The sequence below is a fragment of the Peromyscus californicus genome, unplaced genomic scaffold (assembly GCF_007827085.1).
Source record: "Peromyscus californicus insignis strain IS unplaced genomic scaffold, ASM782708v3 Scaffold_21__1_contigs__length_65335640, whole genome shotgun sequence".
Lineage (NCBI taxonomy): Eukaryota > Metazoa > Chordata > Mammalia > Rodentia > Cricetidae > Peromyscus > Peromyscus californicus.
This window is the reverse complement of record NW_026294514.1, coordinates 23,683,390-23,696,869: the sequence shown is the minus strand read 5'-3', so window position 1 is coordinate 23,696,869 and position 13,480 is coordinate 23,683,390. Positions and strand designations below refer to the sequence as shown.

At 35.9% G+C, this 13,480-nt stretch overlaps 1 protein-coding gene across 5 annotated transcripts in view; it reads right to left on the bottom strand.

Moving 5' to 3' along the window:
• Spag16 (sperm associated antigen 16) overlaps nucleotides 1-13,480 on the bottom strand; it is an 830,413-nt gene that overhangs the window by 209,414 nt on the left and 607,519 nt on the right. For 4 of the 5 annotated variants that reach the window (XM_052749769.1, XM_052749770.1, XM_052749771.1 and 1 more), the window contains one exon: nucleotides 4,851-4,977. The exons of the other annotated variant lie outside the window; for it this stretch is intronic. In XM_052749769.1, coding sequence (XP_052605729.1) covers nucleotides 4,851-4,977 — 127 coding nt within the window. The remainder of the gene's footprint in view (nucleotides 1-4,850; nucleotides 4,978-13,480) is intronic. 5 annotated transcript variants of the gene reach the window in all.

The following is a 13,480-nucleotide window of genomic DNA, read 5'->3' as shown; positions in this document are numbered from 1 at the left end:
AAACCAGGATTTTTCTTCAGTGTGTTCTAATGCCCTTCGCTGCTCCATCAGAGGAGTAAAACAGAAACTTAGTCTCTCTCTCTCTCTCTCTCTCTCTCTCTCTCTCTCTCTCTCTCTCTCTCTCTCTCTCTCTCTCTCTCTCTCTCTCCCCTTGCTTCCTTTTCTTTCTCTCTCTCTCTGCCTCTCTTTCTCCTTCCTTCCTTTCTTCCTTCTTTCCTTTCTTCCTTCTGTCTGTCTGCTCTTTCTTTCTTTCCTTCAACAGGATTTTTGTTTTGTTTTGTTTTTTCTGTTTAGCCCTGTAGAACAGGCTGGACTTGAACTCACAGATCCACCTGCCTCTGCCTCCCAAGTGCTGGGATTAAAGGTGTGCGCCACTTCTGCCCAACCGGAAACTGGCCCAGCAATGTACTGTAGCCTTATTAACCAACACTGATCAATTTGAGACAAAGATTTGGGGGATGTTTTGTTTTGAAAAATTAAGGTGAAATCAATCTGTTATTTTTCATCTTGTTCAAGAATTTTGGTGGGGAGGGCTGCTCCCGTGTTAGTGCTTCTGCCATGGTTCTGCTCATGGGGACTATATGGGATTATCTCCAAAGGCTGGGGCACTTTGCCCATTTGAATGATCAGACACCGACAGGCTTTCGACGGGATAGCCTCCATCTGGCTCAAATTTCTGCCTCTGCATTTTCTAGAGATGTGACTTCTTTACAAATGTGCTGGAATTACCTTTTACAAAGGAGCAAAAAATATTGCTGAAGTGTATAAGCACAATGAAATAAGAGATGTCGAAAGGGATATGTATAAATCCTTGCAGTTCACTTTTATTACTTTCACCATGCAATTGCATTTAACATTTTCTGAAACAGTTTTGAATGAAAAAATATTCAACATTTTAAATATGCCAAGTGAGAGATATTGTTTAGATAGTGAATATTCACAAAAACTTGCTGTTTTACACTCCTGGGAGGCTCTTTGCTTAATGAGAAAGGAACATTTATCCTCTCACAAATACAGTGTTATACGTTTATACTAATATATGGATACATCTATAAACACAGATAATCTGTATTTGTCACAGGCGATGTACTTGTAAATAAAACATTATGTAAATAATGCTATGCCACACCGTTCTTCTTTCAAATGTGCGAGTGGCTGATGCGGCAGTGGAGAAGCAAAGTCACACACAATGATTTATACATGCTCAAATGTTTAAATATATATGTACATTTCATAAACATAAAATCATTCTTAGTTAACCATTTCAACATACTCTTAATATCCTATAAGAATAAGGGTTTAGCCTTGCATTTTTTTTAATCCATCGACTAGCACACATTCTTGGACATCGTACTTACACACAGACAGATCAAATTACTTTTCTTATTTCTAAAGTGAATAGAATGATCTCTGAGATCCCCTCCAGCATTAAGAAGCAAGGTGGAAGACTGAACTCAGATTTCCTTATTGTAAGACACTATTATTCCTTTGAATCCTCATTAAACACTAAGATAATTATCTACTCTATTATTTCCATGAGGAATGTTATTCCAGGGAGATTAAATAATTTGTCTAAGGTCTAAATGATGCTGAAGACATTGTTGAATCTAAGAGTCTGAATTATGGTATGTATTCTGTACCTATACTTCTGGGATATGAACTTCTCTATCAATGCTACATGTTACAAATGATGTACTAGTTAGTGCATCAATCTCAAAACAGATAAAAGCCATTTCTTAGAACACACATTTGTAAATCTAAAATGAAATTTTTTGCCTAAAACTTACAATTATGTGCTTTATATATTCATGAAATTTGAAATGAACAGTACAGATAATGCTTTCAGTTGTGTTATGATCTTCAATTATGTTTCTTACACTGTGTTAGATTTTCAGTCACTAAGAATCTAGTATTTACAAAAATAACTCAGAGTTGATAGACAGTAGAACAGAACATTTCTCCAGATGTCCTTCAATGAAACTGATCCGGACATACGATGATCACTTAGAATATGAAACATTAACACATTTCTTGTTTGAACCACCTTAGCCAAGATGCTACCTAAACATTCACCTGTACTACTTAATACCAAGGTGGCAGTGCATGTTTGTTGATGATGACTTTCCCTTAGACCCAGAGCATCATGGTGGCATTTGGACAGAGATCTGCCTCTTACAGAGATTCATTAGTAAAGTTGTGATGAATAACACTTTGGTTGTATATAACTGTGCAACTTAATACTGTCACAAATTTTGACCAGGAAACATGGCTTGGCACAACTAAACATGTGCTCTCAATAAATATATTTTATTTCTAGCAAGATCAATATTCTCTTACTCCTTTGGAGTCATTATATCATCAAGCTTGCATTAGCTTGCCCTATGAATACACAGAAATTAGTCACGTTCAGATGAATACATATTTTGACTTTATTAAATCAAACTTGATTTTTATCATTATATTTCAGATATTTTCATAATGTAGTTCTGCTACATTTCTTTACTGAATATTTTATCCCTAATAAGTAGCAAGTAGCAAATATGTAGGAGTTACTTATCCTTATTGCTATTTTGGCCAGCTCCAGATCTGCACTCTTTATGTCTTGACACAACAAAATTCCCAGTACTATACTTCCTGATTTTCTATCTTTCTACTCATGTTCTGATTCGATCTTGGACTCTTCCTAATTCATCTAACTTTTGGTTTATTTTAAACTTTTTAAATAGGGTCAGTGAGCAAGTCTGTAGAAAAGCACAGGTTTCTCACTATTCAATGAGAAAAGCCTTATGACAGCAATTTCTCAAGCACATTAAATTTAAATTAATGACAATATGTTTCTTGAAGAAATGGCCAAAGGGATGGGAAGATCGGACTGAAATTACATTTCCTTGACCTGATAACAGGGTCTCTGGGTTGCAGTCTCTGTCTTTTATTTTTCTCATCGTTCTACCATTGATTCTCAATACTTTTCTTAACATTGGTGTATGACCATGAGCTTGGCAGTCATGGAGAAAAAAAGAGATTTTTTTTTCAGTACCTAGACTCTAATATATTGACTTGTGCAGCAGAAGATATATGCTGATATTCTTAAAAATCATGTTTATCTAGCTGTGCAAAGAACTTTCCAACTGGAAAACAAAGGTCAATAAAAAGTCAGCAGCAACACATCTAATAATGACAATAAAATACAGAGCTACTTTTAATTATGCAATATTCTTGTTAAAGTCTTTAATTCTTATTATTAGAGTGTACAGCCTTAGGTTTTACCATTCAAAGTTCAAAACTGAAAGACGTGACTAGTTGAATGCCTGCTTAAGATACTTAAAATAGGTTTAGGGAAGTGACTGGTTTGTGACACCTCAGGAGAAACTCCCATGGAGATCTGACGCCAGTGCACATTTACATGACAGAACATTGAAGTATTAATTTCTTACACAAAACATTATGAAGTGAAATACTGGTAGTTGAAATCTTTTATTCTTCACAGTGCTTTCTCTTTGAAATCTGGTAGACCTCAAGTGTCATAACATCATGAATATTACTAAAAATCTTCCTTTTCTTTTTAAAACTTTTACTTACATCAGGACTCTACTACTTCTACCACCTAAGCATGTGTGTGTGTGCCAACACATCCAGCAACCCAAAGCTCTTGTTTCTAATATCATTCACATGTTCATATGCAAAGAAAATACAAGATACCGTTTAAGAAAATAACTTATCATTTTCATTTTCAGGTGTTTAATGGTAATAACATCAAACCGCCTTCAAGAAACACACAGCAATTCTCTTGTGGTTCCAGAATTACTCTTGGTATACTTATGATTCTGGAGCAAAGAATTAATATTGACTACGTTTTTAAATAAAGTATTATCTTTTCTTCTTACATATTTATTTCTTCCCTAACAATGGAAACCCTGTCATATCAAAATTTTAATCTATTACAAATAATGCAAAGATTTTGAGGAATTCCCAAAAGTTCAAAATCTTAAATATGAATCACACTATCAAAGGGAAGATCTACTGTCCACTTCTCATCTAACAGAAGCTAACATTAAATATGAAGACACAGAAGTACTTTAATCTTCTAAGTGGATGATTGGAATTACTTTGCTTAACAGCAGATTCCACTCTATCATCAGTAGGGATAAAATATTTTATCTGCTTGATAATTTGTACACTATTTCAGGAAAAATGCTACAAACAAGTAATTTTATAGATCACAAACCCTTAATTACAATAATAGATGAACGTATATATAAATTTTAGAACATTTCTGAGAAATTTATTAACTTTTTTTTTTTGAGACAGGGTTTCTCTGTTGCTTTGGAGCCTGTCGTGGACTAGCTCTGTAGACCAGGCTAGCCTCAAACTCACAGAGATCTGCATGGCTCTTCCTCCCAAGTGCTGGGATTAAAGGCATGCGCCACCACCACCCAGCCTAACTTTTTATAATTAAGCTATCCCATTAAAATGTTTCAAGTTCATCTTGATACAATTTTGGTTCTTCTCCACTCAGTTCCCTGTGTTTCAGGAAGCCCATTTAGCTTACCTTGGGAAGGATTCTATGGGATGTGGGCTATAAGGGTACACATGATGCTGTCAGCAAACTTGTGTGTGTCTACGCTAGTATCACTTCTCTTCTTTGTTACTTATTTCCTTCTGTGATCAATATAATTCTTTTGTAATAAAATTCATGATACTGATAAACTACAAATACCACAGCTGGTATATTCAAAATAGAAAACTACAAATAAAATATTACCAAAAGCTTTAAGGGAATAAAAAAAGCATTTCAAAAAAGCAAAACATTATGTTAGTTCGGTGACAAGAGTGAAACAAAGGGACCCTACCTGTTGAGTCAAAGTTCACCTCATTACCGGGACTTGGACCTACATCAATGGACACAATTGGAATGAGCTTCCGGAAGTCCCACAGCTTTGTAACTCCACGGGCATCACAGGATGCTATTATGTGGCCCTTTAAAACACATAATAAAAGAAATATATATGTATATATATATATAAATATATGTATATAGGAACCTATAATAAAAACATAAACATGAGATTTCTGTTATAGTTTTATCAATGCCACAAAAAACATATTTCTCTAACCTAAAAAGAATTCACTGTGTCTTCATCTGGGATATAAAATTATATCTAACAATGCTCTTAAGATGTAAAATCTTAAATGAAAATTATGAAGATCAATTTTTAAGGAACTACTGAAATTTTAGTTCTGTGAAAAGATGTAAAAAATATAAACACTTATATTTTGTTTTATTACACAAGTTATATGTGTATGATGTTATGTGACACATAGAACTAGAATGGGAAAAAATACTTCATATGTGCATTTCCTGTAATATGCTTCTAACTAATTAGTACTGCTAGTTAATGCCACAAATGAATTTAGGAAGATAAAGCCAGGCAGTGGTAGTGCATGCCATTAATCACAGTACTTGGGAGGCAGAAGCAAATGAATCTCTGTGAGTTCAAGGTCAGCCTGGTCTACTGAGTGAGTTCCAGGAGACATTCCAAAGCTACATAGAGAAACTCTGTCTCAAAAAACAAACAAACAAACAAACAAAAAGAATTAGAAATCTAAATGGATGCAATGGTCAGGGTTAGACAAACTTCTCAGTAGAGTTGTTTGGGCTGTTTTGTTAACATATTGTATTTGTTTGATACTGCTTATGCTATTGCAGGGAAACTGCTAAAAACAAACATTTTATAGAGCAGAAAACAATTACAATTAATAGCTGTTGTATGAGAGCAAGGAGGAAGGTGTTTGTTTGGATACAGCAGAGGGAAAACAGAAGAGCAGATACATCAAATGTAATGGAAAAAGGGAAGGGGCTTTTCCAGAATAGTAATAAGCCTGAGGTTATCCATCAGGAGTCTAGACTTCCTGTATAGACATTGGCCTCTCAGAAAAAATATGTCAATTTTTGAGGACCACGCCACATCGGTAATGGGGGGTGGGGTAAAGGGCAAGAGGGGCTCCTGCTCTCCCTCTACATTCATCCTCGATGTTTCTGCATTCAGTTTCTGTGCTCATTCATAAATGCAATGAATTGGCCACATCAGAACTGCATCACTGTTCATACTCAGTAGACTTTTCAATTTGTCTCACAGATTCCCTCTAAAACCAAGCTTGATTTTTAACCGCCAAATCACAACCTTTCTTTTCCTTTCTTTCTTAATTTTTAAAAATGTTAAAGGCATTAACTTTCTTACTAAAATAACAATTTTCTTTGTTATTTTAATCAAGGTCATAGCTTCCCTTTTCCTATTTACTGTGTATCCTTCCTGTAAAAATTGAACAACCTGGATATGAGTTCAAGGGAATCTTTTCATTTTTCTTAAACACACCAGCCGTGCAAGGGATGCCATTTGTTTTAAAATTCTGTAACTGTTGTCACTGGCAAAGCAATATGAAATCTGTGTCCCCAATCTAACAAATGAGATGCTCAATCTTTAATGACTTAAAAGAAGCAGAGAAAATTTGCAATGTTCTCAAGTATGTAAACACATTTTTGCAAGAATTGTGAGGAATCAGTGAGTTTCATTCCAGAAAAATGAAAGATCGGTTCACAGGTCTTAGCAGGGAATATTAATGTTACAAATTAGAAAAAGTTCTTCCCAAATATAAAGATTTTCAGTCATCTTCAGACATCACAAATGGGATCTTTGTTCAACCTAGGGAACATAGTAGATAAGTTTTAATCAGAATTTAATTTGGGTGCACCTCTCACAACAGACACTTTTATTGACTTGGACATTGTCTGGAGACTTGAAATTAAAGAGGATTAAAATATACCTTATCACAATGAGTATTAAAATATGAGGAAATATACTAAAAATTAAAAAAACTAGCCTCCTCATTTATATTGGGTGAAAATAAATATCAAAATGTTTTTATGTTTAATACCTAATGATGTTGCTGTCAAATGATCAATGTTTCATAGTTTAAATATATTAAAATGATTTAAAATGTATAATGTTTTTAATAAACAAGGTAAGTGCTACATGATTCAACAAAATTAATGCATAGTAATACTGACAAACTTTTGAGCAATGACCATAATTTAAGCATGTTTTTCTTTGCCTTAGGAACTTAGAAGCTATGACTAAGGATGCATTATGTTGAAATAAACATAGCAACTTATTAAGAGATAGAAGTTGATTTTTAGATTTAATAAGTGCATGATAATAATTAACAACTACTTAGTTATACCAAACATGTGGAGCACATGTAGAGTCTGTCATGGTGTTTTGTAGCATAATGGAGCCCCAGAAAGTATCCATTAAATTAGAAGATGGATAGTACCATCATAGAGTTGATTTTAATACTTTAGTTTAGTCCAAGTCCAGTCTTAACAGTCTTAAGGTTCATATTAATTTTAGTACTCATGGTTTTGAGTCAGAAACATGCAATGTAGATGATGAAAGTGTTATTAAAAACTATTTGTCCCTGTGCTTTATCCAACCTTGGTCTCAACAATTCTCGCTCATATAAACCCTCCTCTTTCTCGCTAATTGGACTCTCAGAGATCCACCCGGGGCCTAGCCATGGATCTCTGCATCCAGATACCTCAGTAGTTGGATGGGGTTTCTAGCACGACAATTAGGGTGTTTGGCCATCCCATCACCCATCAGAGTAGGTCAGTTCGGGCTGTATCTCGACCATTGCCAGCAGTCTGTTGTGGGGGTATCTTTGTGGATTTCTGTGGGCCTCTCTAGTACTTTGCTTCTTCCTATTCTCATGTGGTCTTCATTTACCATGGTCACAGGGACAAATAGCCAAACAAATGGAAACACATGAACTATGAACCAATGGTTGAGGGGTCACCATCTGGATCAGGCCCTCTGAATGGGTGAGACAGTTGATTGGCTTGATCTGTTTGGGAGGCATCCAGGCAGTGGGACCGGGTCCTGTGCTCATTGCGTGAGTTGGCTGTTTGAAACCTGGGGCCTATGCAGGATCGCTTGGCTCGGCCTGGGAGGAGGGGACTGGACCTACCTGGACTGAGTCTACCAGGTTGATCTCAGTCCGCGGGGGAGGCTTTGCCCTGGAGGAGGTGGGAATGGGGGGTGGACTGGGGGAAAGGTGAGGGGGGCCATCTAAAACTTACAACAGGTAGAGGCAAAAGATAGTGGCAGTCATTAGGTAGTTAGCCTAAACTAAGCAAGATTTCAAAGAAAATGTTCTCTGAAGGTGGATGAGATTGTGTAACAGTCTTAAAAAGAATGAGAACTCACTAATGCTGGCAATGTCTCTAAACTGTAATCCTAGGTTAGGTCCTGTTAAACCACTGATAACAGGATCTGGGGTCCAGAAATGAATGATCAAATACAGAGTTCATAAAGAAGTTCAGTTCTGCATTGGGCTGTGTCTATAATGCGCAGGGCCTGGCTTAGTTCCTGTTACATGCTAGCACTTGACCTTTAATTAAATAACGGAACAAATGAGAATGAAGGGAGTATAGAGTTATCAGGGTTGACTGTACGTGATTTAAAGGATGCTTTTAAATTATAGAAATGCTAAGAAGCTAATGGCTATCCAAATGAATTTTATCGTCAGCCTTAAGGGATCTGGTAAAATAGACTAGCAGGTAGAAAGCACTTGCAATGCAAGCCTGATGACCTGAGTTGCCATGGTATAAGGAGAAAATTGACTCCCAAAAGTTGTCCTCTGATCTACACACACACACACACACACACACACACACACACACACACACACACACACACACTGTGGCACACATGAGCCCACACTCATACAAACAGAGACTGAAGCAACAACCAGGGAGCCTGCATGGGACTGCCCTGGGCTCTCTGTACATGTGTTAAAATTATGTAGTTTGGTCCTCTTAAGGGACTCCTAACAGAAATGGGGGAGGAGTGTATTAGGGGTTGGGAACAGAGAGGGGATTGGGGGGAAGGGCCTGGGAGGAGAGGAGGGAGGGGAAACGGTGACAAGGACGTAAAATAAATAAATAAATTCAATAAAAACAATATAATAAATCAAAAAAATCTTAAGAAAGATTCAAATTATTTAAATAATATAAGAAGAATTTATCCAAATGGCTTAAATGCAAAGTAGAAAATGAATAGTCACCGTTGTTGACTACCTCTAAATCAAGAGCCTATACTGAGAAATGCTATACATACAGGAAGTTAATTTTTAGTTAGTGTAAGGCCTGGACCATAAGGCCAAACTATTTTATGATGATGATATACTGGAGGAAATTTAAAAATATGTATCAACAATGACAATGACAAAAAGATTGATATTTTGGGCACTTTTAATATTACATCTGAACTTATAAGTTAAAGAAGATATGATAAAATTTGTTTATGAATAAGAATAAGTAGAACTTGTAGCAATATTCTAATGTAGAAGAAATATACCCTGCACTGTGTGTAGTCACCAGACTGCCAGAGGCTTCTTTAATGCCAAGTTGATGTCGATAGCTGCAGAGAGATGGCTTCCTGGCCCGCTCTCTCTCACAATACAGCACATTTGTATAATGTAAGAAATGAGAAAGAAAATGAAAAAATCTGGAATGCTAATGGAGTCATTTACAATTTCAGTGAATGTAAGACTGTTTCATAAAGCAATAATACCCCCTAAGTATATATAACTATATCATGTGTCTGTGTAATTTTTAGCACAGGTTTTATAAACCAAGACATTAACCTAAAATTTGGGTAGAAGGGCTGAACTGCAGATAGGTTAAGGAGAGTTATTTATAGACAACCATTTTATATGGGAAAGTGCTTGTATTGCAAGTTAGGATTATATGTTTTTGATTGATCATGAAACATGATCATGGTAGAATCTTCTTGAACTTGAAAAGAACTCCTTGAGTAAATGCTAAATTGTATTTGGTCTAAAACAATATTTTTCAAATGCACAGAAAAGTCTAGATTCTGAAGTTCTAAATAAATGTTTTGTGATCACAGGAATCCAAAATTATACAGCTGCATCATAATCACCAATTATCTTAGAGTATTCTGATGAATAATATCACAGATAAAAATCACAACCACATGGATTGCCAAGCTTCCATTATATTTTATAATATATAACTAAAGGTGATCCAGGAAAACTAAATTCTATTCACAGGTTCATAGAATCTACTTACAAACAATACAATTAATAACAACTTCCACTAATTAAATAATTACTGTGTGTTACATAGGGTCATAAGTAGTCATACATACATATATACAAACATCAAGTCATCCTGAAAAAGGGACAAAATGATTTGTAACTGGTGGTCCCCTCCCCTCCAATTGTGGATGAAGAAACTGAGCCACAAAGAGATTAAGTTGTCTCAAGGCCACACAGTAGACCCAGGAATAATCAGCATTAGCATCTACGGCACCCATGTTAGCCAATGAGCTTTACAATATCTCAAAGGTAGAATCGGGGAAAATATCATTTTAAAGGTGGAAGGGTTTAAAAGTTTGATAAAAAGATGACAAGAAAAAGAAATATAAAACAGAAACCAAGAAAGGGTGATACCATTGATCTTGAGCTGAGGCTCAGAATTAACTGGCCATTTGGCTTTGGTGGGGAAATAGTCGGAAAGAGCTTTGTGCCAGGTGGGAGACCAAAGCCAACTTATTGTTAAACCATGAGGAGTTCTAAGATTTCTCAATCAAATGAGACAAAATTTGGACAAAAGTTGCTGGACAAAGTTGTTTGAAACTACACTTTGTAAGTGATAAATGGAAAGAATCTGCATTGAACAGAGAATCTCATGATATGGACCAGAACCCAGATGATCAAATCTGTGGTTTCAACACCAAATTGCATCATTAATGCGAACCCTATAATACTGAGGGAACGCAGGGCTGCTGGCCTGGAGGACCTGGGGAAAAGGAAGTAAACACAGGGCTGAGCTCTACAGAAAAGACATGAAAATAAAATGGAGAGCAGAAGAGGGAACAGCAAGAAAACAGAATTCCTATTTTTTATAAAAAGCTCTCTCTCTCTCTCTCTCTCTCTCTCTCTCTCTCTCTCTCTGTGTGTGTGTGTGTGTGTGTGTGTGTGTGTGTGTGTGTGTGTGTGTGTGTGCGTGTGTTATAGGGGATTGAAACCATGGCCTTACATATGCTAGACAAACACTCTACCACTAAGCTACCTTAAAATTAATATTTCCCAAGTAATTGCAGATTTATATACCCAAATGACAGGTAAAGAAAAAAAAGGCAAAGTAAGAATATATAAAACTCAACAATAAAAAGCCTGAACTAAAACAAAATTCGGTATTCATTAAATATGTAGTACCAGCAATTCTGTGAAAATTTATATAGGCCAGACAATTTTATAAGAATGAAAAAAAGTTACAAAAGCCATATTTTCTTATAATGCTGCAATTATATAAAATTGCACTAGGTTAGCAAAACGGAACATTTGGAATGTAAAAGGAAAAAATACACAATATCCGACAAGTTTAGAGTTAATTCAAATGAGGGATTTGTATTAAATTATCAAATAAAGTTGAAGTCATTTATGAAAATTCCATGTTTTTGACAAAATTATTTTATTGTTTATTTATATGTGTGTATCACATGTGTGTAGACACTGGAATAAAGTGTCAATCAGAACTTCTGGAGCTAGAGTTACAAGTGGTCCTCAGCCACCCAGTGTGGATACTGGGAACTAAACACAGGCTGTCTGAAAAGGAGCCATCTCTCTGGCCCATATATATATTTAATATAATATAATATAATATAATATAATATAATATAATATAGTATAGTATAGTATAGTATAGTATAATATATATGGATTTAAAATAAATGAGATATTCAATTGCATACATGATTTTCTAGAAAGAAACAATTAAATCATGATAGGAATTTATGGACACCTAAAATTAAACTCAGCTAATAAATATAATACAGGCCAACAAAATCAAAAGCAGGTCTTCCCACAGGAGATAGACAGATAACTTAGAATCTTTGTCAAAAGAAGACAAAAAGAAATAGCTACAAAGAGAAAAAAGTCATAGTCAGCAACATTGGGGTATGAAAGAGGAATCATGGGGGCAATGAAGGAGTGTGTTGGGGGCAGAGACCATAGGTTGATGCTGGGTGTCTTCCTCAGCAACTGCCCACCTTTCTGCTTTGAGCAGTGTTTCTTACTGAACCCATGGCTCACCATCTGGCTACTCTGGCTGGACAATAATCCCCGGAGATCTGTCAATCTGCCCCTGCCCCCGGTCTGAGATTACAGTCAAATGCAGCCGTGATTTCAGTTTACATGACGCTGGGAATAGAACTCAGATACTCATGCTTGCAGAGCAAGAATTAGCTGACTGATCCATCCCCCAGTTCCAAGAAGTTCCATTCTAAATTATGGCAGACACTAACAAAACAACAGCCAACATTACAAGGATGTGATGCTAATTGTAAACTCTTCAGAAAAACTGAATTTTTAAATAAAATTTTTAAACAAAAAATAAAATCGGCTAACAATAAGGTAAAAATATAATAAATACAACAAAGTCATCATACATACACAAAAGAAGGAACCATCAAGAAGAAAATACTGAGCTAGTAATAACAAAGGAATAAAAAACCTGCTCTTTAAATGAAACATAGACAAAAGAAAGGACTAAGGGGCATCTGAAGAGCTTTGTAAAACCAATTAATGTTACTTTGTATTTGTGAGTACCTATATGCATGTACATATGCACTATGTGAGTGTCTAGTGTACCTGAAGGCCAGAAGAGAGCATCATATCACGGAAATTGGAGTTACAGGCAGGTGTGAACTGCCATATGGGTGCTAGAACCTGAACTCAGTCTAATGCAAGGGTAGTAAGTACTCTTAACTGCTTATCATTCTCTTCAGCCCCTGGAACTCCTTTTTATAGATCATAGCAATAAGCATTTGTGTTCCTATCTATAGGTAATATCTTTTCAAGATCTGCCAATGGATGCCTTTAGCCTTGGAGTATTGAACTTCACTATCCGAATGTTTCCTGTGTATCTATACCTAGGATAAAAAAGTTTTCATTTATAAATAAAGCATTGTAAAATATTAACAACAATCACTGCTGAGAATCTTGATTCTCAACTATATCGGATATGGAACCAACTAAGAGATATTCTCCTGGAATATCTGAGAAGGCATGTCCAGTAAAGTTAATTGAGGGTCAAATATCATCCCCTGGAGTAGGGGACCTGTCTTAGTTAGGGTTAATATTGCTGTGATGAAATATCATGACCAAAATCAGCTTGTAGATGAAAGTGCTTATTTCACTCACAGTTCCATGTAACAGTTCATCATCAAAAACAGTCATGATAGGAACCTGGAGGCAGGAGCTGATGCAGAGGCCATGGAAGGGTGCTTCTTACTGGCTTGCTCAGCCTGCTTTTTTTATAGAACCCAGGACCACCAGTCCAGGAAAAAGTTGATCCCTCCTCCATCAATCACTAATTTAGAAAATGCCCTAT